The sequence below is a fragment of the Hemitrygon akajei genome, unplaced genomic scaffold, assembly GCF_048418815.1.
Source record: "Hemitrygon akajei unplaced genomic scaffold, sHemAka1.3 Scf000148, whole genome shotgun sequence".
Taxonomy (NCBI): Eukaryota; Metazoa; Chordata; class Chondrichthyes; order Myliobatiformes; family Dasyatidae; genus Hemitrygon; species Hemitrygon akajei.
Window position 1 is genome coordinate 591,032 of NW_027332034.1, and position 27,183 is coordinate 618,214.

Here is a 27,183-nt window from a genome sequence, read left to right on the forward strand (position 1 = left end):
CACACATTTCAGTTTACGATGGGCAATAAATGTTGGGACTGTCAATGGTAGTTAATTCCCAGAGATACTCTCTCCATCCTGGCGAATACACTTCCATTAATTCACAACCTGGAAATACACTGTCATTCGGAACATTGCATTTCCTCCAGTACACATCCTGGAAATCCTCAGAGCAAGTAGTACATTTCCTGTAGTGGGGTAACGGGTGCCCACACCCACACATTTCCACTCTCCTCTGGCCATCCCTCCAGAAAGGCTTCACATTTACCGTCCTCCCTGCCGCATTCTGCGAACATATCACTCTCATATTTCACTTACCTGCTCCTTGTTGGGCACTTGACAATTCCGTGTTTAATGAGCTTCCGAGGGGACAGGTAGTTCCCTCTCTTGTGCTGGTTCCAGAGTCCTGCTCAGTGTCTCTGATGTCACTGTCTCTGGGCTGACTTTGCTCCCCTTCATCTGCGGCCAGACTGCATTCTATTGGGGCATTGCCCTCAATCTGACCCTGCTTTGGTACCTTGCTTCCCGTATCCCGATCATTTTCCCTCGATGAGTTGCCTGGTAAAATCCTCTTGAGTACTTTCAGTATCCGATTTGAATTCCCACCTGAAATAAATGACGAATTGCAGGTTATACCAGAGTGATTTAGAGCTGAGCAGAACTGATTGAGACTAGCTGGGTGCAATGGACCAGAGACAACAGCTGACCAGATTTGGAGTGGGACTGTGCTGGTGAATGTGAACCGTACTTCCTGCCAGGTGACCATCCTGATAAGCCGGTGAATGGACACATCCACTCCCAGAAAATAAACAGGATGGATACAGTAATACTGATCTGTCACACGATGTCCAATCACATTGGTCACAGACTGACCATTCCCTTGAGACGCACATCGTCCGGTCCAATGGGTCGCAGACTGACCATTGCCTTGAGACGCACATCGTCCGGTCCAATGGGTCGCAGACTGACCATTGCCTTGAGACCTATGCTGTCCATCCCCTGGTTCCCATCGTGTCCCCCGCATGATGATCGTCATGTAACAAGTGTACACTTCATTGGCAAAGTCTCGCTTGGAGAGCTTTGCGTGTAGTTGCGGTTGCAAATCTATAGGATGGAGGTGATTCAGCTGGAAAGAGTGTAGTGGAGAATGACCAGTATGTCACTGGTCTAGGGTGTTGGTTTTCTGTTATATGGTTCGGCTGAGACTGATTGCCATGGAGCATGGGAGCTTGAAGGGTGACCTTACACACGTACGTATAATAATCACGGGCATAGATAGGGTAGATGGTCATAGTCTTTTTCCCCGGGGTGTCTAGGACTTGAGGGCAGAAGTTTATAAGGGACTGAAGGGAGATTTTTTCACGTGGCGGGTGATGGGTATAAATTACGTGCATTCAGAGGAGGCTGCAAACACAAATAAAATTACAAAGTTCAGAAGATGTGGGTTGGAAATAAGATAGAAGAAGTCCACAAGGGAAAGTTGGGAGAAGCTGTGGGGAAATGGGACAAGCTCAAACATTTATATCAGCATGAATTGTTTGGGCCGAAGGACCTGTTTCCAGGCAGGAATATCTGTTTTATTCCACCTGGAATCACAGAGATAAGCACAATCCCAATGCCTACAGGAGACAGAGACATTTGGTCAGCACATACCAGACTAATGGACGAAGTCTGCAAGGGTAATAAAGTGGCAGATTGTACTACAAAAGCCGTAGCAATCAGGCTCGCCCTCACCCTTGTGCCAGAAACAAGCGGCCCCACGCAATTGGTCCTAATGACACCTTCCTGTCTGGAGGACACACAAGCCTTGGGAGTTTTGCGCGTAGTTCTATTTGCTAAACTAGAGAAAGGATGTGATTAAGCTGGAAAGAGTGTAGTGGAGATCCACAAGTTTGTTACCAGATGGGGGTGTTGGAATTTGTGTTATATGGATCGGCAACAACAGTTTGCCAGGGAGCATGGGAGCTTGAATTGTGTCTTTACACACTTACATAAAATAATTTGGGGAGTAGATAGGGTAGATGGTCACCGTCCGTTTCCCAGTGCAAGGGACTTGAGTACAGAGATTTAAAAGTGATCAAAGGGGCATTTTTCACGTGGCGGGTGATGAGTATAAATTATGTTCAGCAAGAGGAGGCTACAAACACAAATAAAATTACAAAGTTGGAAACGTGTGTATAGGAAAAAGCATAGAAGAAGTCAGCAAGGGAAATTTGTGAAAAGTTGCAGGAAAATGGGGCAAGCTCAAAGACATTTAGATCAGCATGAATTAGATGGGCCGAAGGAGCTGTGTCCCGGCTGTAATCTCTGTTTTATTCCACCTGGAGTCACAGAGTTGAACACAATCATGATACAAACAGGAGATAGAGATATTTTGTCATTGGTTTCACCGGGTTTCCCAACAGAGATCCTGGGAATTTTAAATACAGATAGCAGATCACCTCAATAGAGAAATATTGAGAACTCACGTTCACCACTTGTCCACAGCCCAGACATGGACTCGGGTATTAAAACACCCAAGCAGACTGCATATTTATCCGCAATGAGCTGTCATCTGATCCGCAGCCATTCCCAACACCAACGATGTTCTCGGCTCGGCTACAGAAAACAGATTTCGGAAACTTCCCTGATCTTTAAACAGTAGCCGAAAAAACGAGGCGGGAGTGATAGCTGCCCTTCCAAATCCTGAAATGCTCAGTTATCACACAATCTCAGAATTCCTGGAAATGCTCCAACCATCTGGTCTGAATTTTAAAAATGAAAGTTGGAGATATCTTACACATCAAGACTTGTCTAGAGGTGATGCAGAAACTGACCCTGGACTTTTGCATAACCCACAAGACCGCTGTTGCATTCCTGTGTTTCGCCCACAGACATCTGATTCAGGAGTCCCTGTTACTTTCACTCAGGTGAAGCTTTGCATGGTGAGTGGAGTGATTCGACCATTACCGGTGTCAGGTCCCTGCGCTGGAACTGTTAGTTTGATCAATTACTCAAGCCTACTTTACCAGTGGGATCAATGACACTGATGAAGCTTTTTCTGTGCCCAGTTAACATCTGTGTAAGTTTCATTGTCTGTTCTCGTGTGCGCCAACAGGGCAGAAGTTTAATTATAAAGATCCCAATGATCATACCTGTTGCCATTCTGATTCCGACTGACGATTGTTGATTGTCGTCTTCTTATTTACACTTTGGTCCCGGAGAAGCAAACCCCACCTGCTGGTGATACCCTGAATTACACACAACAAGCAGACTGAGTCAGAGAGTACGATTACTTTGTAAATATGACAGTATCTCCAACCCCTGTATCAGAGCAGCAGTTGGCTTAGGGACAAAACATTTCTTGTTAGTATTAACTCCCAAACCATGTCTGTATGTTGTTATGAACATCGGCGACAGATAAGAGAGAGGGGGAAATTGCTGACTAACCGTATTGTGACTCCTTTTTGAATTATTTACTGTTTCGCTGCAAGGACAATAGTTTGCTCATAAACATCCCTCAGTGGACTGAAGGAGTGACCTTATTTGATGGACACAGTCATTCAGGAGTGATGGATAGCTGAGTCCCCATGAGTAGGGATAAAAGACAGGTCTGGAGAGGCACCCTTCAGACACGCCAGTGGACACTGATTGAGTGTTGAAACCCACAAAAAGGTGGGGGATTCGAAGACCGAACCAGGAGGTCGGTCATTAAGGCTATCAGTGTTAACGCAGGGCCGGTGGGGACTTGTGTGTGTGTCCACTCATGCCAGAGTGACGAGTCCACCACAGAAGAACGGTCTAGCAGAAGGACGGAGAGGTCCTAACTGAATGACCACACCGATACGACGGATTAAGAAAGCAAACGAAGGTTTGCCTGACTGTAGCTGTTACATCTCCCTCGCTCCCTCTGTCTCCCCAAAGATTACAATACAACAACTATATCTACATCAGCACTCATGAACTGACCTGAACATTATACTTTTCTATGACAATTTATTTACCCCTAGACATCGATAGAGCTAGTTTATTATTGCTTATTATTATTCCTACACTTTTAGGTTTATTACTGCTAACTGGTTTTATATGTATATTTGCATTATTGATATGGTTTTGCTTATTTTTATTAATAAATACCTTTAGTTTGGTACAACCAGACTCCAGCGGATACTTCTTTCTCTGCTGGTCTGACACCCAGTTACAGGGTACGTAACAAATTGGGGCCTCGTCTCGAGATTTAATACCAAATTAGGGGATCGGGATAAACGTCCCTTATCTGATCTGGTTGTGAGATTAACCAGACGGGAAAATAGCAGAGATGGACATTGTCAATTTTTTAAAAGATCCGACTGCGGGGGCATTAGAGGTTGCCAGGAAGGCTGAATTGGTGAATGTTGCGAAACGATTAGAGCTCCCAGAGGTTAAATCGTCGATGAGAAAGGTGGATATACAGAGAGAAATAGCTATGCATTATGTATCCAAGGGTGTGTTCACCCCAGATGAATTGGACCTGTTCCGTGAGAGGAAACCAGCCGAGGGGGAGGTTCAGTTAGAGATAGAAAAATTAAAGTTGGCAGAGAAAGAGAAACAGAGGAAGCATGAACTTCAGATGAGACAGTTGGAAATAGTGGAGGAAGAAAGGGAAGCTGAAAGGAGGAAAGAGGCGGCTGAAAGAGAGAAGGAAGAAGCTGAAAGGCAGATGGAGGAAAGGGAGAAAGAGAGGCAGCATGTGCTGGAAATAGAGAGGTTAAAGGTACAGCAGGGAAGAGACCGGGCGGCAGACCCAAGTGAGGGGTTCAAGATTAGTCGGGAGATCCAGTTGGTACCTCCATTCGAGGAGACGGATGTCGATAAGTTCTTCCTCCATTTTGAGAAAGTGGCTGTGAATCAGAACTGGCGTGGGAGAAAATGGGCTGTTCTGTTACAGAGCATACTTAGGGGGAAGGCTCAGCAAGCGTATTCGGCATTGTCCATGGATGAGTCTAGGAATTATGAGGAAGTAAAAAGGGCAGTACTGAGGAGTTACAAGTTGGTGCCAGAGGCTTACCGGCAGAAGTTCCGGAATTTGAAGAAGTCCTGGAACCACACGTATTTAGAGTTTGCCCGTGAGATAGAGATGTGTTATGAGCGTTGGTGCGCCTCAAAAGGGGTTGTTGGAGATTATGATAAACTGGTGATAAATTTAAACGTTGTATCCCCGAAAATATGAAGACGTACTTGGATGAGAAGGAGACAGAGACTCTGTCTGCGACTGCCAAATTAGCAGACGAGTATGCCCTAACCCACAAGGCAAAGTTTTCCTCAAAGAAGATTTACCAGAAAGGCAGTAGGGACGGTAAAGAAAGCCCACCGGCTAAGGCAGAGAATAAGCCGGAAGCTAGTGGAAAAGGTAAGGAGGAGGAAAAGCAGGCTGGCAGGAAGGTTCCTAGCTTTACCTGTTACCTGTTATAATTGTGGGAAAGCTGGTCAGATAGCATCTCAGTGTTTTCCTCCGAAGGAGACAGGGAAAGGGAAAACGGCAGTACCGACAGGTTGCATTGAGTCGGTCAGCAGATCGATGGGGAAGGCAAAGGTAGATAGAGTTCGAGAGGGGCGTTAGAAACTTATTTCGGAAGGGACGGTGTCTGTGAAATAAGGAGAAACCCCAGTTTCAGTGAGGATCTGGAGGGATACTGGGGCTGACCAGTCATTGATCCTAAGGAAGGTGCTAGATTTCGGTCCTGAAACTGGAGAGGTTGTGTTAAGAGGCATAGGAAAAGGAACAGAAGCTGTGCCTTTGCACAGGATCATTTTAAAATGTGACCTGGTGTCTAGACCAGTCGAAATAGGGGTGCGGTCAGAATTACCGAGAGACGGCGTGGACGTCCTTCTTGGCAATGATTTAGCAGGTGGTGACGTGTGTTCAGCAGTGAAACTGACGAGCAAGCCTGTGAGTGCTGAGAACCCACCCCGAGATTTTAAGATTTATCCCGCATGCGCAGTCACTCGCAGCATGTCGAGAAAGGCAGCTGAGAAAGAAGTCAGTTTAAATGAGTCCAGTGTTGATTTGGCTGAGACGTTTTTACCGACCCTGTACCAAAGAGGTTAGGGGATGGTAAAACGGAGAATAGGGAGGTGAAGGAGGGTAAAGGAGAGGAGGTAGACTTACCCTAAGCAAAGAGGGAATTTATAAAGGCACAGAGTAAAGATGAGAAACAGATAAGGCAGTTAGAAGGTCCAGGGTTGGACACGGATGATCTGTCTGGCTTGACAGAAATGTTTGAAGAAGTTGAAGAATTTAAATGATAATGATATCAGGGCAGTCCTAGACGAAAAGGATGCCATTACCTTGAAGGAGTCTGCCTGGTTAGCAGATGAAGTTGTTTTAACCCGCAGGGTTGAGTTTACTCCGGATGGGAGTTGCCCAGAGAATAACTGGGAGGATCAGGGGAAATTCGAATTTGAAAAGGAGACTGGTATTGAAAGCCTGGAAAAAGTAGATGTCCCGTTTGACTGTGTTCAGGGTGTGCAGGGTGTGGATGCACAGGGTACTGAACCTAGTATTGAAACTCAGGAAAAGTCTGAGGTATCTGATTTAGTTGAAAAGGAATGCAGTTCTTTTGGGTCAGATGGACTTGGTTCAGTGAAGAAAGGGTTAACTTTGGTACCAGTGGAAAGTGAGAATTCTCAGTTGTTTCTGTTAAAAGTTAATGATGAAATGAAAGCTGGTGATGTGAATATTATTGAAGGAGAAGGGAAAGGTGTTGTTCCTAAATTGAATAAAGAAAATTTAAAGTCTGAATTGGTTTTAGAAGGATTGACAAAAGTGGAGGGATCGTTAACTGAACAATGGCTTGTTAACAAGGTGCCTGTGAATCAATTGCAGTTTGTTTGGAAATTTAAAGATAAACAACTCGCTGATGTTATTCAAGTATGTGATTTGGAGAGGTAGAACTTGAAATGTTGTTTTGACCAAGATGGATCATCTGCCGCTGTTAAACTGAAAACAAATAGAATGAAAGATCCTGAAGATAAAATTAATGACTTGCTTAAAAATAACGAATTGTGTTGAAGTTCAGCAAATGGGCTTAGTTTGGGAAACACTGGTGATAAGATAACTCCTGTGAAAGGAGTCTGTGATGGCCTATTCCACACTGGTGAGCAAGCTAACCACGTGAGAGTGAAATGGAAAAGGGACAAAGATTGACAAAATGCCACAGGATCTGGTTTTGAGGGATATTGACAAAGCATGTGAAAGATAAAAACACCATGGAAGATTGATTGTTTGAATGTTAAGTTTAAAAGTAAAATAGAGATTAGTATTTGCACAAACTTTTATAATGTACCACAGTATAATCACACATGCATTGGTTAACACTTTGTAATAGACACATGAGCTACGAGCACAACCTTTAGTATTTTTTTTGCTAACATGAAGTAAAAAGTAAGCAGTTATTAAATTGGAGTCTGTTGTTACAGGAATTTGATATTAAAATACAACATGTAAAAGGGAGTGACAATGTAATTGCTGATTGTTCATCTAGATGTTAATTTGAACGTGTATCTATTATTTTAGTAGTTAAGACAACTACTGTATTTGTTAAACTCTGTAATTCAGTCATGTGCATTATTAGTTAATTTTCCCCCTGGTGAAAATTCCCAGAAGGATGGGGGTGTTATGAGTGATGAATAGACCTGATGGACAATGGGGTACAGAGTTAACCGTCACCACCCCCCCCCCTCCCCGAGTACCACGAACTATTACTGTTGCTATGCTGACCATGAGAAAGAGAGACGGAAAAACAAGCAAGAACATCGGCGACAGATAAGAGAGAGGGGGAAATTGCTGATTAACCATATTGTGACTCCTTTTTGAATTATTTACTGTTTCGCTGCAAGGACAATAGTTTGCTCATAAACATTCCTCAGTGGACTGAAGGAGTGGCCTGATTTGATGGACACAGTCAATCAGGAGTGATGGATAGCTGAGTCCCCGTGAGTAGGGATAAAAGACAGGTCTGGAGAGACACCCTTCAGACACGCCAGTGGACACTGATTAAGTGTTGTAACCCACAAGAAAGGTGGGGGCTTTGAAGACCAAACCAGGAGGTCGGTCATTAAGGCAATCACTGTAAAACCAGGGCCGGTGGGGGCTTGTGTGCGTGTCCACTCATGCCAGAGTGACGAGTCCACCACAGAAGAACGGTCCAGCAGAAGGACGGAGAGGTCACTACTGAATAACCACAACGATATGACGGATTAAGAAAACAAAGGAATATTTGGCTGCTGTAGCTGTTACATCTCGTTCGCTCTCTCTCTCTCTCTTTTTCTCTCCAACGATTACAATACAACAACCATAACTACATCAGCACTCATGAACTGAACAGAACTTTATACTTTTCTATGACAAATCATTTACCCCTAGACATCGATAGAGCTTGTTTATTATTGCTTATTATTATTCCTACACTTTCAGGTTTATTACTGCTAACTGGTTTTATATGTATATTTGCATTATTGATATGGTTTTACTTATTTTTATTAATAAATACCTTTAGTTTGGTACCACCAGACTCCAACGGATTCTTCTTTCTCTGCTGGTTAGACACCCAGTTACGGGGTATGTAACAGTGTCTATACAGCGCTTCTACTGATAGAGTCACAGAACAACAGAGCACAGATACAGACCTTTCAGCCCAACAAGACAATGCTGATGACAGTGCCCACAGAGATGGTCCCAATTTCTTGTGATGGGCCCATTTCTCTCCTGGCCTCTTCACTCCATCTACACGTACCAACTGCTTCTGGAATTATACAATTCTGCATGGGAATTATCAACCAGTGAGTCTTACTTCAGTGGTTGGTATGTTGATGGCGAAGATCCTGAGAGAAAGGATTTATGAACATTTTGGGAGGTATAATATGATTAGGAATAGTCAGTATGGATTTGTCAAGGGCAGGACATGCCTTAGGAGCCTGATAGAATTTTTTGAGGATGTGACTAAACACATTGATGAAGGAAGAGCAGTGGATGTGGTGTCTATGGATCTCAGCAAGGCAATTGATAAGGTACCCAATACAAGGCTTATAGAGACAGTAAGGAGGCATGGGATCCAAGGGGACATTGCTTTGTGGATCCAGAACTGGGTTTCCTACAGAAGGCAAACAGTGGTTGTCATATTCTGCATAGAGGTTGGTGAGCAGTGGTGTGCCTCAGGGATCTGTTCTGGGACCCTTACTCTTCATGATTTCTATTAATGATCTGGATGAGGAAGTGGAGGAATGGGTTAGTAAGTTTGCTGATGACACAAAGGTTGGGGGTGTTGTGGATAGTGTGGAGGGCTGTCAGAGGTTACTGCGGGACATTGATAGGATACAAAACTGGACTGAGAAGTGGTAGATGGAGTTCAACCCAGATAACAGTGAAGTTGTTCATTTTGGTAGGTCAAATATGATGGGAGAATATGGTATTAATGGTAAGACTCTTGGCAGTGTGGAGAATCAGAGGGATCTTGGAGTCCGAGTCCATAGGACACTCAAAGCAGCTGCGCAGGTTGACTCTGTGGTTAAGAAAGTGTACGGTGTATTGGCCTTCAGCAATTGTGGAACTGAATTTAGGAGCTGTGAGGTAATGTTGCTGCTATATAGGACCCTGGCCAGACCCTACTTGGAGTACTGTGCTCATTTCTGGTCGCCTCACTATAGGAAGGACATGGAGACCATAGAAAGGATGCAGAGGAGATTTACAAGGATGTTGACCGGATTGGGGAGCATGACTTATGAAAACAGGTAGAGTGAACTCGGCCCTCTCTCCTTGGAGCAAAGGAGGATGAGAGGTGACCTGATAGAGGTATATAAGATGATGAGAGGCATTGATCATGTGGATTGTCAAAGGCATTTTTCCCAGGGCTGAAATGGTTGCCACAGGAGGACATAGGTTTAAGGTGCTGGGGAGTAGGTACAGAGGAGATGTCAGAGGTAAGTTTACTACTCAGAGAGTGGATAGTGCGTGAATTGGGCTGACGGCAACAGTGGTGGAGGCGGATACGATAGGTTCTTTTAAGGGACTTCTGTATGGGTACATGGAGCTTAGAAAAATAGAATAACTCTAGTAATTTCTAAGGTAGGGTCATGTTCGGCGCAACTTTGTAGGCAGAAAGGTCTGTATTGTGCTGTAGGTTTTCTATATTTCAATGTTTCTATCCACTTCCCCTGGCACTTCCCTCCACATAATCACCAACCTCTGCATCGAACCGTTGCTGCTCGTGTTGGTTTTGCAATCTAATTACCACTCCTCTGGTCATTTATATCCCCTATAATCTACGATAATCTTCACCGTGAAAACCATCTACTAATATTGGGTCATCTGCGAACTTACTGGTCAAGTCTTGTACATTCACATCCAAATGTTTGTAGGATAGTAACCGGTCTGGAACCTGATTGTGCGTGTCCGGAGACACCTGTACCTTCTACCTGATAGCAGCAGTGAGAAAAGTGCATTGCCTGGACAGTGAGTATCTTTGATGCTGGATGTTGCTTTCTTACGGCCACATTTCATGTGGATATGCTGAATGTTTGAGAGATATTTACCCACAACATACTGGGCCAAATCCATTACCTTTTGAAGGATTTTCTGCTCAAAGGCATTGGAGTTCTCCGACCTGTCCATAACGCAGTCAGCAAACTTTCCACCACACATCTATAGAGGTTCGCTGAGGTTTTTGATGACATACCTGATCTCCTCAGACTCATGAGGAAATAGGGGTGCTGTCGTACATTCTTCCCTATTATATTTATATGATGCATCCAGGACAGAACCTCTGATATAGTAACACGCAAGAACTTAAAGTTCCTGACCCTCTCCAACTCTGATCCTCTTGATGATTACTGGCTCAGGGAACTCTGGCTTCCCTCTCCTGAATTCTACAATCAGGTTTTTGGTCTTATTGATATTGAGTGAGAGGTTGTTGTTATTACACCACTCAGCCCAGATTTGTCTCCCTCCTGTATGCTGATTCACCACCCCTTTTGATAGAGTCCACAACAGAGGTATCATCATCAAACTTATATATGTTGGTGGAGCAGTGCTTAGCCATAAGGTCACAGGTGTAAAGCCAGTAGATCAGGGGACGAAGTACACATCCCTGTGGTGCTCCTGTGCTGATGGAGATTGTGGTGGAGATGTTTTTTGTCTATCTGAATTGAGTGGGGTCTACAAGTGAGGATATCCAGGATCCAATTGCACAAGGAAGTATTGAGGTCAGGTCTAAGAGTTTACTGATAAGTTTTGAGGGGTTGATGATATTAAAGGTACTCTGATAATTTTTACTTTGAACGTACTCAGCGTCCCGTATGAGGCAAATGACATCGAGCTGCAGCTCCAGTTCCTTAACGCATTCTCTGAGGAGTTGCAGCTTGCTGCACCTGGTGCAGATGTGGTTATCTGGGAGGCTGGAGGTCTCCCAGAATTTCCAGCAATTTCCCTCTTTTATTTTGAATAATGCACAAACACCGACTGTATTCAAGATGCTTGTGATATCCTGAACAGATTTTGCAGAAATGCAATGCCCATATTCATTAGTTTTCTCCTCATTCCATACAGTCCATACAGTCAATGTTCACAACATCTCACCTCCCCGTCAATCTGTTACATCCTGAGGTCACTTGTCTCTTCACTGAGGGGCAGTGATCAGAGAATGAAAAAAACATGCAACACTCCTTCGTGGGCTATTACTGAATAATGGCTCACCAAAAATAGCCGAAAAAGCGAAGAAGAAAGCTCTACGTCATATGCTGAATTTAATTAGGACCAAGAGTAATGCAGCAACATGCTGTAACAATGAAATGAAAGTTGTGATGGATCCTTCTACCCTGCCTCGTTCTGCATTTAATTCAATTTATGCTGGTGATCCTTCCCCCCAGTTCACTGCCCCTGGGGGCGTGGGTCCTCTCTCAATCCCGACCTTGCAGACTACCCCAACATACAATGGAAAGGAAACTGCTGCCCATCCAGGAACAGTGATCATGCACAGTCATTGTTGCATCACCAGTGCAGGGGGTGGGGCCTCCAAGTGAAACCCGCAGATGCTGCAGACCAGCGGTAAAATAAGAGAGGGACACAGGTTGAACATGATGGGGAGGTGGATGAAGAGATGGAAGCAGCTGGGAGAAGGGATCAAGGACGATCACTGATGGTCCTTCAGCAATACACAGGTACTGAATTAATAGTAGATACTACTGTATAAAAGATTCTAAACATGACCAAAGATAGAACAGGAAATTTGGCATATACCCTTCTCCCCTAACCAAATGTTATCAACACACCATGGAAAATATCCCATCCAGATACTTGGCTACTGCTCTGTCCATGACTGCAAGGAACTGCAGAGAGCTGTGGACAGAGATGAGCACACCATAGAAATCAACATCCCCTCCACTGACTGTCTGTACTTCCCACTGACTCAGTAAAGCTGGCCGTGTACTCCACAATCTGGGACATTCTCACTTCTCACACATTCCCCATTGAGGAGAAGCTACAAAACCCTTAAACCATGTACCACCAGGCTCAAGGACAGTTTCCATTCTCCTGTTATCAGCAAACTGAATGCCCCCAGTGTGATAAGATGGACAGCTGACAACACTGTGTTACTTGAAGTAATCTGACACTTTCTGCACTTTATCTGGAAACATAGCACTTTGTAACACTGTTATTGTTTTACCTTGTATCATTCAACGTACTGTTTAATGAATTGATGTGTGTGGACGGGTCAAAAGACAAGATTTTCAGTGAAACTCTATACATGACAATAATAAACAAATTTCCCATTCTAATGATGTGGAAAATATTAGACAGCCTGGGTTTCCAGGTTGGATCTTCTGCAGGGAGAGTTAAGTGAAGTCCAGAATTTTTTTAGGAGCCCAGATACACGGAAACAATTATCGAACCCAGGCATCGATCCAGCTGATGTTTGGATCTGCTACCGGGCCAGGTGATGGAGATAAAGTTCCCAGGATACATCTCAACGGATGGGTTCAGTCTCAGCCTCACCACCTCATCCCGCTCCTAGGACCACAGCACCAGGGGCTGAGCGGCGGCTCATCTCAGGAGGTTTTGTGTGAAAGTCCCACAACCCAGACCCACCCAGCAGGTTCTGTCCAGGAAGTGATGAGAGGAAATAACATCACTCGGGACCAGCCTCAATTCTCACCTACGGGATTTGTTGGTCTCGTCCCACAGAGAATGATCTTTCCCCAAGGTCCCCGCCCCAGGGGGTAAGGTCACTCTCCTGATCCCAACCCCACAGACAATCTGCCGCATCCATCCACACAAAAAAAAATCACTTCCCATCCCAGGACTGAGCATGGGCAATGTGCTCACATGTCTTAGAGCGGGGGTAAGGCCTAAGAAACAAACCTGCAGGTGCTGCCGATCTGCGGTAAAAAGGGAGCAGGTAACAGGATCACGTGATGGGTGCAGGGTTTCTCATTTAAACCAGTGACTCTGTTCCTCACTCCTCTCACGCTGCCTGATCCACCTGCCACCATTTCCACATTTCAAATTTACACCAGCTACATTTTTAATTTTTCTCTCTGCATCTTCCTTGTCTCATCCCTGCACCTCCTGGGTCACAGACATAGGGGTTGATTCCCATTACTGTCCAACAGATAATTAAGACCCAAAAAGGAATTGTGTATTCAAAGCACTTCTATGTTTACAGACACTAATATCAATCCACATTCCACCAGGCTCAATGGACAGGAAGACTGAAACATCAAGAGAGAAACAGCAGGAGATGACCATTCAACCCCACGAGCTGCTCTCCCATCTCAGCGACGTTTCATCCCAATCCTCACTCCCTCGATCCCTTCGGTCTAAATGCATCTGCCGAATTCTGTCACTGTTTCCAAATTCCCACCTCCCCCCTCTCCTGGATCCACCTTTCACTGCCCAGCTCTTATATAACCATATAACAATTACAGCACGGAAACAGGCCATCTCGGCCTTTCTAGTCCATGCCGAACGCTTACTCTCACCTAATCCCACCGACCCGCGCTCAGCCCATAACCCTCCATTCCTTTCCTGTCCATATAGCTATCCAATTTTGCTTTAAATGACAATACCAAACCTGCCTGTACCACTTCTACTAGAAGCTGATTCCAAACAGCTACCACTCTCTGAGTAAAGAAATTCCCTCTTATGTTATCCTTAAACTTTTGCACCCTAAGTCTCAACTCACGTCCACTTGTTTGAATCTCCCATACTCTCAATGGAAAAAGCCTATCAATGTCAACTCTATCTATCCCCCTCATAATTTTAAATACCTCTATCAAGTCCCCCTCAACCATCTACTCTCCAAAGAATAAGACATAACTTGTTCAATCTTTCCCTGTAACTTAGGTGCTGAAACCCAGGTAACATTCTAGTAAATCTTCTCTGTACTCTCTCTATTTTGTTGACATCTTTCCTATAATTCGGTGACCAGAACTGTATACAACACTCCAAATTCGGCCTTATTAATGCCTTGTACAATTCTAACATTACATCCCAACTGCTGTACTCAATTCTCTGATTTATAAAGGGCAACATACCAAATCTTTCTTCACCACCCTATCCACATAAGATTCCACCTTCAGGGAACTATGCACCATTATTCCTAGATCACTCTGTTCTACTGCATTCTTCAATGCCCTACCATTTGCCATGTATGTCCTATTTGGATTATTCCTACCAAAATGTAGCAGCTCACGCTTATCAGCATTAAACTCCATCTGCCATCTCTCAGCCCACTCTTCTAACTGGCCTAAATCTCTCTGCAAACTTTGAAAACCTACTTCATTATCCACAACGCCACCAACCTTAGTATCATCTACATACTTACGAATCCAATTTACCAGCCCATCATCCAGATCATTAATGTATATGAGAAACTACATTGGATCCAGTACAGATCCATAAGGCACACCACTAGTCACCGGCCTCCAACCTGACAGTTATCCACCACTACTCTCTGGCATCTCCCATCCAGCCACTGTTGAATCCATTTTACTATTTCAATATTAATACCTAACGATTGAACCTTCCTAATTAACCTTCCGTGCGGAACCTTGTCAAAGGCCTTACTGAAGTCTATATAAGCAACATCCACTGCTTTACCCTCGTCAACTTTCCTCGTAAACTCTTCAATAAATTCAATAAGATTTGTCAAACATGACCTTCCACGCACAAATCCATGTTGACTGTTCCTAATCAGACCCCGTCTAAGAATATTTTCCATTAATTTACCCACCACTGACGTCAAACCTAATTTACCCACCACTGACGTCATTGCTACGTTTACTTTGAGAACCCTTTTTAAACAATGGAACAACATGAGCAATTCGCCAATCTTCCGGCACCATCTCCGTTTCTAATGACATTTGGAATATTTCTGTCAGAGCCCCTGCTATTTCTACACTAACCTCCCTCAAGGTCCTGTCAGGAACCAGGAACTTATCCACTTTTATATTCCTTAAAAGCTCCAGTACTTCCTCTTCTTTATTCATCATCGTATTCATAACTACCCAACTTGTTTCTCTTACCTTACACAATTCAATATCATTCTCCTTAGTGAATACCAAAGAAAAGAAATTGTTCAAAATCTCTCCCATCTGTTTTGGCTCCACACATAGCTGTCCACTCTGATTCTCTAAGGGACCAATTTTATCCCTCACTATCATTTTGCTATTAATATAACTGTATTAACCCTTTGGATTTATTTTCACCTTACTTGCCAAAGCTCCCTCATATCTTCTTTCATCTTTTCTAATTTCTTTCTTAAGAATCTTCTTACATACTTTATATTTCACGAGCACCTCATTTACTCCATGCTGCCTATATTTATTGCAGGTATCTCTCTTTTTCCTAACCAAATTTCCAATATCCCTTGAAAACCATGGCTCTGCTCAAACTTTTAACCTTTCCTTTCAACCTAACAGGAACATAAAAATTCTGTACCCTCGAAATTTCACGTTCAAATGACTGCCATTTCTCTCTTACATCCTTCCCATAAAGCAAATTGTCCCAATCTAATCCTTCTAAATCCTTCGCATCGCCTCAAAGTTAGTCTTTCTCCAATCAAAAATCTCAAACCTGGGTCCAGTCCTATCCTTCTCCATAAATTATATTGAAACTAATGGTATTGTGATCACTGGACCCGAAGTGCTCCCCAACACATACCTCTGTCACCTGACCTATTTCATTTCCTAACAGAAGTTCTCTTGCCCCATACCCACCCCTCACCGCTTTTCTCTATTTCCCACCTAACGTCAGTCCAGAGGGAGGGTCTCTGCCCGAAATTTAGACGGTCCATTTCCCTCCACAGATGCTGCTCGAGTTCCTCCGGCAGTTTGCTCTTTGGTCGATATAACCCGTGTTGTTATGAGAAGCCGGATTTTACAAAATATTCCAGGTACAATTTGAACAAAACATAAATGATTGTTAAAGTAATTTTCAGTCATATACCGATGAGTCTTATAATCTATACAATGTACTTTCGACCTCACTCCCTGCCCACGGCACCTCAGTCCCTCACCATTTACACACACCCAGTGTTTCTGCTTCTCCTACAGAAGTGGGTGATTTCACATTTCCTACACTGGGCTCCAGCTGACCTGTTGCTCCCACTCACTACTTTTGCCTCCGTTACACTGAAATCTCACGAGAACAGACACAGAACAAGAAAAGTACAGCACAGGGACAGGCCCCTCAGCCCACAATGTTGTGCTCAACCAATTAAATTTATCAAAATGTTAACCAATCAAATCCCTTCTGCCTACAAAATGTCCATATTCTTCTATTTCCCTCACATTTGTGTGACTATCAAAACGTCTCTTAAAAGTCCCCAGCGTGTCTGTCTCTACCACCATCCCAGGCAGCACATTCCAGCGACCCACCACTCTCTCTGTAAAAAAAAACACTTGACCATCATCTCTTTTAAAATTTCCCCTCTCACCTTAAATGCATGGCCTCTGGTGTTAAACATTTCTACCACTGTAAAAAGATACTCTCTGTCGACTCTATCAATGCATCTCATAACCTTTATAATCTCACACCAGTTTGCATCGCTCCAGAGAAAACAAACCTAGTTTGTCCAACCTCTCATCATAGCTCATGTCCTCTAATCCAGGCAATATCCTGGTAACCCTCTTCTGTACCCTCTCAAAGCCCTGACATCCTTCGTAGGATCGGGATTCCAGAATTTTTTGAAATACTCCAGATGTGCTCTAACTCGTGTGTTATAAAGTGGCAACACAACTTCCCGACTTTAAATCAATTCCTTGAATAGTAAAGTTAAGCATGCCATTTGTCTTCTTAACCACCCGATCAATCTTTGTAGTCACTTTCAAGGAGCTATGCACTTGGACTCCAAGATTCCTGTGCACATCAACGCTGCTAAGGGTCTTGCATTTACATTCGACCTACCGAGGTGCCAAGATGATCATCACTATTGAAATCTCAGTGAGTTTTTGCATCTCCTGTTTAATTTATTGCCAAGTCCACAAGTATGGGAAGGTAAAAGTTCAGAGTAATATTGACTTGCATCGCATCACAGGCAAGTGCACTCAGATAGCAGACAGAGCATAAAATTATAAAATTCTGTGTCATTAGCAATGTAGAAATATCAGTTTTATGTCACGAACGATAAATAAATATACATTTTGTGTCAATAATAGAGTTGGAAATGTTGAATTTCCCCTCTCAGCCAAATTGTTGACCGTTTGGGATCAACAAGCACCAGTCCCTACAACATCCAGTGGGACATCCTGCAGGCCCAAGAAGGGTTTGGTTATTCTTTCTCACTAAATACACAGACACCAGGAACAGTATCAAGCCACTCGGCGCCTCCAGCCCATCCTGTTATTCAATAAAACCCTGGGCCAGTCCCTCCTTGCCCCTGCCCCCAACAACTCTCTTATAACCACTTTTCCCAGATCTTTGGCCCCTCTTACAGATCAACATTCTGCCCCTGTTTGGCCCCAAAAGTGGTGAATCCCTCTGCTCGACACTACTGTTGTCTCAGACATTTCCACAGATGAGCCCCTCCTGTCCCCACCGGGACAAACATCCTGTCTGCCCCCTCCCGAGCCATCTTCATCCTTTCAATAAAATGCCCCCCTCTCCGTCCTCCTTCTGCTGGTATCCCTCCTTCACCGTGAAGCGGGCATCAAGCTGAGGGGCCGAGCGGTCTCCTACCCCTCAGCGATACATCAGACTCCGGCTGCAGGAGATGCTTCACAAATGTCCCCAACTTCCCTCGAAGGGAAATGGAAATAAATCAAGCAGTGGACATTTATTATGAGATTTGTTCTACCTTGACGGTGAGTTTGGAGTTGGGGAGGGGGGGGGGGGGGGGCGGGCGACGCTGGGTCAGCGTTGATAACACCCTCTTGGCTGGTCCGCCCCCGCTATTGGGTGTAACCAGTGACTGACATCGCTTCGCATCAATGGGAAAAGTGCCGCTTGTAAATAATCTGTTGAATGCGCTGGTGTCTATGGGATGATGTGATTAGTACTTCAGCCGTTAACAGGCCTCAGACGAGCCGGGCGGCGCGTGTATGATGTAAAATACTGCACACGTGCTGTCAGATCCTGGTGTGGGGGTTGCACTGTGTTTAAAAATACCTGAATGGATGTTTAATTTTATTTCAGGGAAAACAAAATCAATCATGGGATTCGCCCAGCTGCGCCGTGTTACTGGTTGAGTGGGCAGCGTGCTGTTTGTCTCGAGTTGGTTTACAAAATCCCAATTTTTTCGGGGAGGACTTTCTAGGCTGATCCTGTTTCCTATAGCTTTAAGCAATGCAGCGTCTCGCTGTTCAGTATTTTGAAAAATAACTGAATTACTAATGTAAACCACAATTGCCAGCCAGGACAACACACAGTATATTAGACAACAGAAGACCTCTCGTCCCTGCAGTGTTTAAATCCTGGTAAACTAAACACTCTGACAATGTGGACCATAGGGAACCCTTACTCTAAAAGCCAGGGGATCATTCAGACAGCTGGTTGCTGAGAGGAATTGTGTTTGCTGATTGTTAAAGTTTGCCAGATTCGGATGGATGGATTTGGTGTAGATATCGGGAGTGTCAGAGAAAAGGCCAGACAGCTGAGCCCTCTGAATTGTCCCTCCGGCTTCTGACCAGTGGTGGCAATGTGGGGACCTCCGGCCACTGGGGGCTCTGCCGGGATCTCTTCTTAATTCCCCAGGACGATTCTGACAGTGTGGATATTTTATGGTAAATTTATAAATGGTAATTTATAAATTGCGAAAAGAGCTCAGAAGTCCTGGCAGCAACTGTGGTTGGAAATAAACAGTCGACGTTTCAGGTCGAAAAACTTCATCAGTACTGGAAAGGAAGTGGGAAGGGACAGATGACTGATTGATTAGGGAGGTGTGGGTTGCGGTTCTGATCGGCTCGGGCCTGTGTGTCAGCAGCTGCCTATCCGTGCTCATTCCTCACACAGGTGTGGCCTTTCTGCTGAAATTAAATCCATATTATCTGACAATTTACTCTCATTAAATGAGCAAAGTCGCTTTCACCCTTTCTCTTGCAGGGAAACCGATAAAACGTATACCCTGATACAGGAGACACCACTCACATCTGATGTTGTAACCTGACGGCGTTCGGTGCGGTGCCGGGTAACCACAGTCTGACTTCCTGGGTGAGCGACAATAGACCTTGACCAGGGTGCTTAACCTGTGCGCACAGTTCAGTCTGAGATGATGCCTAAATTGACATTTTCCGGCACCAATGGGAGCTAAATTACTTTCATGTCACCTGACGACAGTTGTCTGGCAGATGACAGGTGCGTAAGGTTTCCCAAATGTTCTCAACGTGAGCCTGGGAGCACGAGGATAACGAGCTCCGCGAGAGCCCGCGTGTCGGGCAGTGTACGGGGTGGGGCTGTGAGCTGGTGCAGGAGAGCCCGAGGGCGTCTGCAGCGGGATTATCAGGCAACAGGGAGCATGTCTCTCGCTTCGATACCGTGCTGTCCAGCACTCCGAGTTAGTCATAAACCCGACAACCTAACACAGTTGGGTCACATAAATAATGCAAAAAGCTAGATTTAAATAATTAATATTTGATTTCAGTTCAAATACATAAATAAAATCATTTCTCCCTTCGCATGCAGTCATTATCCCAGCTTACATTAATTATACTGTCAGTGCTTTTCTAGTCAACATCCTGATAAGCATAACTGGACCACACGGTCCCTCGGAACTGCTGCTGCAGATAATGAAATCACGGCTGATCTGATCTAAAATTTCATTCCGTATTCCCCCATGTCCATCCCAGTAACCCGCTGTTTATCAAGAAACTCGGCCTGAAACAGAATCAAAGGCTTTGCTTGCACTCGGCCTGAAACAGAATCAAAGGCTTTGCTTGCACGGGTCATTGAGGATAGGAGTTCAAAACACCCTCAATCAACACAGGAACAATACATGTACTCGTCTGAATTGGACAACTTGAAAACGGAACAGGTGTTTGCTGTACAGATCTCGTACCCTTGCTTTGAAACAGGTGGCCATCGTTTTAGGGTGTTCTTAATCCATACTTAACCTATGGAAAATGACAATCGTGCCTAACGTAGAACACCTAACATAGAAAACATAAAACATAGAAAACCTACAGCACAATACAGGGCCTTCGGCCCAAAAAGTTGTGCCAAAAATGTCCCTACCTTAGAAATTACTGGGGTTACACATTGCCCTCTATTTTTCTAAGCTCCATGTACCTATCCAAAAGTCTCTTAAAAGACCCTATCGTTTCCGCCTCCACCATCGTTGCTGGCAGACCATTCCACACACTCACCACTCCCTGCATAAAAAAACTACCCCTGACATCTCCTCTGTACCTACTCCCAAGCACCTTAAACATGTGTCTTCTTGTGGCAGCCATTTCACCCCTGCGAAAAAGCCTCTGACCATCCACACGATTAATGCCTCTCATCATCTAATACACCTCTATCAGGCCACCTCTCATTGTCTGTCGCTCCAAGGAGAAAAGGCGGAGTCCACTCTACCTGTTTTCATAAGGCATGCTCCCCAATCCATGAAACATCCTTGGAAATCTCCTCCGCACCCTTTCTATAGTTTCCACATCCTTCCTGTAGGTAGGTGAACAGAACTGAGCACAGTATTCCAAGTGGGGTCTGACCAAGGTCCTATATAGCTGCAATATTACTTCTTGGCTCCTAAATTCAATTCCACGATTGATGAAGGTCAATGCACAGTATGTTTTCTTAACCACAGAGTCAACCTGAGCAGCTGCTTTGAGCATCCTCTGGATTCGGACCCCAAGATCCCTCTGATCCTCGACACTGCCAAGAGTCTTACCATTAATACTGTAGTCTGCCATCATATTTGACCTAACAAAATGAACCATCTCACACTTATCTGGGTTGAACTCCATCTGCCACTTCTCAGCCCAGTTTTTCATCCTTTCGATGTCCTGCTGTAAATTCTGATAGCCCTCCACACTATCCACAACACCCCCAACCGTTATGTCATCAACAAACATACTAACCCATCCCTCCACTTCCTCATCCAGGTCATTTATAAAAATCACGAAGAGTAAGGGTCCCAGAACAGATCCCTGAGGCACACCACTGGTCACCGGCCTCCATGCAGAATATGACCCGTCTACAACCACTCTTTGCCTTCTGTGGGCAAGCCAGTTCTGGATCCACAAAGCAATGTCCCCTTGGATCCCATGCCTCCTTACTTTCTCAATAAGCTTTGCATGGGGTACCTTATCATATGTTTCACAAAAATCCATATACACTGCATCTACTGCTCTTCCTTCATCTATGTGTTTAGTCACATCCTCAAAAAATTCTAACAGTAGTCTCACAAAAAAACACAGCTGCGAGAAATGGCTTAAAAAACAAATATCTCCTTGATCATTGATCCATTGCAAAGATAACTGGTTGTTTGGAAATAAAGATCCAAAATAAATATCAGAAGCTGAATTATTCTCACCTCAATTCCCCAAGAATGTACTGATAGTGTGAATAGTGTATATCAGGGGTTTCAAACTACTGGCCTGCGAATGGGGCCAATCCGGCCTGCGGGATGGTTTGAGGAAAATAAAATATATTCACGACCATTTATTATGTACCTGTACGGCAGCTGCTCTCTCTCTCTCGCCGCTCTCTCTCTGTGTCGCTTGCTGCGCCGGCAGCTTGTTGTGTGCACTTAGAAAGCAACAGGCGGCGGTTAACCACCCGCTGTGCATAAGCACCTGCCACCCTGCGCTGAAGACCACTAGGGCCCCACTTACGTCGTCAGACACAGTATAAACACACAGAGTACTCAGGTAAGTAACTCCTGTAGCAAGGCTGAGACTGTTTGCTGTTGTGGTTCAAAATGCTTTCCAAGAAAATAAAAATAGACATCGATCGTCGGATATCCAACGATAATTGGAAATATCGTTTTTCCTTCTGAGGTCAACGGCAAACCTATGTGTCTGATCTGCTCGCAACAAGTGGCTGTGTCAAAGAAGTACAATATCAAACGACACTATGAGACGTCACATGGAGAAAAAAATGACAAGTACGCAGGACTCAGAACACAAAAGGTAATTGAGCTTGAAGCAGCTCTGAAAAAAAACAGCAATCGGTGTTCACCAAAAGTCGAGAGACTTATGATGGAGCTGTCAAGGCCAGCTATATTATTGCCAACCTAATAGCTGCTGGGTCGAAGCCATGCTCAGAGCGGGAATTCATCAAAGCACGCATGCTGACGGCGGCTGAGCTGGTGTGCCCTGAGAAGAGATGAGCCTTTGGTAATATCAGCTTGTCAAGAAATACTGCGGCAGAGAGAATCAGGAACCTTGCAGGAGATTTGAACAGTCAACTAAAAGACAAAGTGAAGTCACTTATTGCCTTCTCTGTTGCAATTGATGAGAGCACCAACGTGACTGATGTAGCTCTATTTGGAATATTTATTCGTGGTGTTGATGCGTCTTTGACCGTCACCGAGGAGTTTGTGGAGATGGTGTCACAACGGTGAACGACGTTTTCTCCAGCATCGTCGAGGCGTTGGACAGACTACGGGCTGGCTTTGGATTCACGCTGCAAGCGTGGCAACAGACAGCGCATCGTCCACGGTCGGGAAAGAGTCAGGTATTGTTGCGAAACTCAGACAGAAAGTTCAGACAGAGAATTCGGAGCAGAAATTCTGGAATTTTCACTGTATTATACACCAAGAGGAGCCTGAAAATGGACAATGTCATAGATGTAATAATCAAAACGGTTATTTTTATTGGAGCCAAGGGACTCAACCACCGGCAATTTGACACTCTTTGGTCTGAAAGTAATATTGGACATGGCCTACCCTACCACACAGAAGTCCGCTGGTTGAGCAGACGTTTTCTTCAATTACGTGCGGAAATTGGACTATTCATGAACGAGAAAGGGAAGTCAGTGGCAGAGTTGATGACCCAGACTAGCTTCATCATCTTGCATTTTTGGAGCATATAACAGAGCACTTATATCTGCTTAATGTTAACATGCAAGGCCGCAACAATTTGTTATGGAATACTACGACAGCATTCATGCCTTTCAAATTAAATTAGGCCTGTTGGAGATGCAACTATCCCGGAGCAACCCAGCTCATTTCCCCTCTTTGCAGTCTGTGTGTGTCGCTCATGGACATTGTCCATGACAATATGGACAGGTACAAGAACAAAATATCATGGCTGAAAAGTGAGTTTCAGAATCGCTTCCAAGCATTCCCTCAGCTCGAAAAGGATTTCTCACTATTTTGCTCGCCGTTTGCCGTCAACGCAGCATCAGATGTGCCGGAGGAACTCCAAATGGAACTAATTGAAATTCAGTGTAACTCGACTTTGAAATATAGATTTTAGACTGTGAGTCTGGACTCATTCTATCAATACCTGGGACTGATGTACCCCAAGATGATAGACTTTGTCTCAAAGATCCTTTACATGGTCGGGACAACATATCTCTGTGAGCAGGTGTTCTCTATAATGAACATTAACAAATCAAAACTGCGCTCACAGCTGACTCACAGACATCGAAATTACATTATCAAAATCACAACTGCCTAGAAACTGGTCCCTGATGTTGATAGGCTGGTTAAAGCCAAGAGATGTCAGGTGTCTGGAAGCAGCAAGTAAAAAATGAGCGGCACTGTTGGATGCACTGCGACATGTAAGCAAAATGCATTATGAAATATTGACTGTCATAATATTGTGATTCATTCATTTTCTGACTATTCTATTATTGTAAATGTGATGAATAAAAATTAAAGGCTAACTGTGTTCATTGTCTGAGTTTGATTGCTGGAAGCAGGTTAATAAAAATTAAGTGCAGTTGTGTAGCCTACATTTACAATTTGTTTCGTTAGGTCTACATTTGTGTCTGCTAATGTTCGATTTCAAATGGTTTATTAATGGAAAGGGTGTGACTCCTAAATCAATCTTAGAACCAAAACAAAATAGCATTATTTTTTCTCTTTCTCATCACAACTTTCTTGTAGCCTACGACTGTAAGTTAGTACCAATCATAAAAATAATGCTTGCTGGGCAATCTTATTCATGAGAAACGAAATTCGTAAAGTGAAACACTTTGTAGTTATCGCAGAGACTGAGACACATGAGAGCACGCTGAAAAAACGGAGGCAACGAAAGCTGTGGGAGCACGCGCGCATTCACAACTGATCCGGCCCGCGTGAAGTCGCATTTTACCCAATCCGGCCCGTGACCGAAAATGAGTTTGACACCCCTGCATTTCTTACAAATCACATGGATCTCTGGTAACCCTGGCAACACACACAATGCTGGAAGAACTCAGCAGGCCAGGCAGCATTTATGGAAGGGTGTAGTCATAATACTAATTTACAGTAATCAAATTGTTAGAGCTTTTCTAGTCAACATACAGATAAGCATTAACTTGACCACACAGCCCCTCCAAACTGTTGCTGCAGATCGTGAAATCATGGCTGATCAGATCTAAAATTTCATTACCTATTCCCCCATGTCCATCCCTGTAACACTACAAACTCACTGTTTATCAAGAATCTCGGCCTTCAACAGAATTAGTTTGCTTCCACTGGCGATTGAGAGGAAGAGTTCAAATTGTTTTCAATCAACACAGGAACAATAGATGTATTCGTCTGAAATAAGAAACTCTGAAAAGGGAACAGGTGTTTGCTGTACCGCTCCCGCACCCTTGCTTTGAAACAGCTGGCCGTTTTTCTGGAGCTGATTTTAATCTTTACTTAAGCTGTGTAAAATGTAAATCATGCAAACAGGAAACATTTGGAACATAAAAGGCACCACAGCCAGAAGTAGCTTAAAGAAACAAATATCTCCTTGATCGCTGACCAATGCACAGACAACTGGTTGTTTGGAAACAAAGATCCGAAATAAATATCAGAAGCTGAATTATTCTCACTTTAATTCCCGAAGGATACTCTGAAAGTGTGGATACGGTTTCTTACAAATAACCCCGCCCACTTCACCACATGGATCTCTCGTAACCATGGCAACACACACGATGCTGGAGGAACTCAGCACGTCAGGCAGTATCTATGGACGGGAGTAAACAGTCGACACGACAGACCGAGTCCCTTCATCAGGACTGGAATGGAAAGGGGAGGAGGGCAGATGATTGACTGATTTGGAAGATGCGGCTTGTTGTTCTGTGAGACTCGGTGCTCAGGGTCTGCGTGCAAGCAGCTGCCTGTCCGTGTACATTCTCAGAACAGGGAGCGGCCGTTCCGCTGAAGTCAAATCCTAACCGGTTCGACAAAACACTGTCATTCAAGCGTGAAGAAAGTTTAACCCTTTCCGCTACAGGGAAGAGCGATAGAAGCAGTGACGCGATGTAAAGTACATTAGCTGGGGTCTCGAAGGTCGACTCTACTCGGTTCCATAGATGCTGCCTGGCCAGTAGAGTTCCTCCAGCATTTTGAGTGTGTTGCTCGGATTTCCAGCATCTGCTGATTTTCTCTTGTTTGAGAGAGATCGGTGACGGGTCACTGTCCCGTGGGATACTTCACACCTCACTACCGGGGTGAAAGATGTCTTCTGCTAGCAATCAGTAGAAACCACCCCATAGTTTATTTCTGGTTGACGGCATCAATGTCGTTTCTCTTAATCCATATGGACAGTAATTGACTTGTTAACATGAACATGTCAGGACTCCCACGCCCCACTAAATTCACTCCCGAACCCGATCAAAGCCGAATCTCACTATAAACGCTGAATAGTGCAGAATCACAGACAACACTTACCTCTGATGTTGTGACCGGACGGCGTTCAGTGTGGTCCCGGGAAATCACAGACTGACTTGCAGGGTGACCGACAATGTTCCTGTACCGGTGTGCTCACTCTGTACGGAGAGTTGAGTCTGAGCTGCTGCTCCCGAGGCCACTCGGCTGTGATGTGTCCGTCGCTCATTACAGATGGACAGGACCGGGTGAGCCGGGGTAGAGCGGGACTGCCGCAGTCCGGGTCACACTAACTCTCACCGGCTCAGGACGGGTCTGTCAGCGGGAGGGGGCGGGAGTGGGATCAATGTAGCAACACTAAAGAGGAAAACAAACAGGCTGCGTTAACCTTTCTGACCGGATTTCCGTGTGGATCTCCCCTTTTCATCGTAACTAGTGGAGCGGAGTTTCTCTGTTTAACTCAGCGAGTCCCAGGCTGCGAATTTGATCCAGCCCGGGTTCTGGGAGGGTCTGAGCTCCGCCCCATGTGTAAACAGGACTTCCTGGCATAGGTACAGTTTCAGCCCAAACGTCCCTCACCTTTCCAGGTACAGGGAGCCGCCTTTTTGCTGAAATTAAACTAAACACATTCGGCTATGTATATTCACACTCAACTGGAATAGATCTGGTCAAAGATTTCGTTGCTCTTCTCGAATCAGAGAAATTTACTAACAATCATGTATTAACTCTGTCATTGAGAGATTATTACATTTCCATCCGGACAACTGTTGTCACAAGAACCCCCCTCGCCCAAGGTTAACAGCGGGTTTCGATTCACAAGCAGTGATTGTTGATTCACACCCTGCCGAAAATACTTGTGGAACTTGTTTCTCTTAAAATTCGGCTATTCCAAATGGCCAGAAGTTTTACCGAGAAAGGAAGTAATGGGCTGCTTGAAAATGGGCGCTATTGAGTGAGTGATGCAAGAAGTAAGAACTGTTGTGAG

The 27,183-nt window shown here is 44.5% G+C and overlaps 2 protein-coding genes across 2 annotated transcripts in view; one reads left to right on the forward strand and one right to left on the reverse strand.

The window, feature by feature from the left end:
* Positions 1 to 20,528, reverse strand: part of LOC140723936 (NACHT, LRR and PYD domains-containing protein 3-like) — a 41,111-nt gene extending 20,583 nt beyond the window's left edge. The window contains exons 1-7 of the mRNA XM_073038482.1: positions 20,505 to 20,528; positions 19,777 to 20,024; positions 19,598 to 19,695; positions 13,373 to 13,389; positions 3,135 to 3,230; positions 1,389 to 1,404; positions 319 to 606 (exon numbers count right to left, since the gene is read on the reverse strand). Of these exons, the coding sequence (XP_072894583.1) occupies positions 319 to 606; positions 1,389 to 1,404; positions 3,135 to 3,230; positions 13,373 to 13,389; positions 19,598 to 19,695; positions 19,777 to 20,024; positions 20,505 to 20,528 (787 nt within the window). The remainder of the gene's footprint in view (positions 1 to 318; positions 607 to 1,388; positions 1,405 to 3,134; positions 3,231 to 13,372; positions 13,390 to 19,597; positions 19,696 to 19,776; positions 20,025 to 20,504) is intronic.
* A 1,933-nt stretch (positions 20,529 to 22,461) lies between these two features.
* LOC140723937 (uncharacterized) overlaps positions 22,462 to 27,183 on the forward strand; it is a 75,255-nt gene continuing 70,533 nt past the window's right edge. Inside the window, exon 1 of the mRNA XM_073038483.1 lies at positions 22,462 to 22,578. Within this exon, the coding sequence (XP_072894584.1) occupies positions 22,462 to 22,578 (117 nt within the window). The remainder of the gene's footprint in view (positions 22,579 to 27,183) is intronic.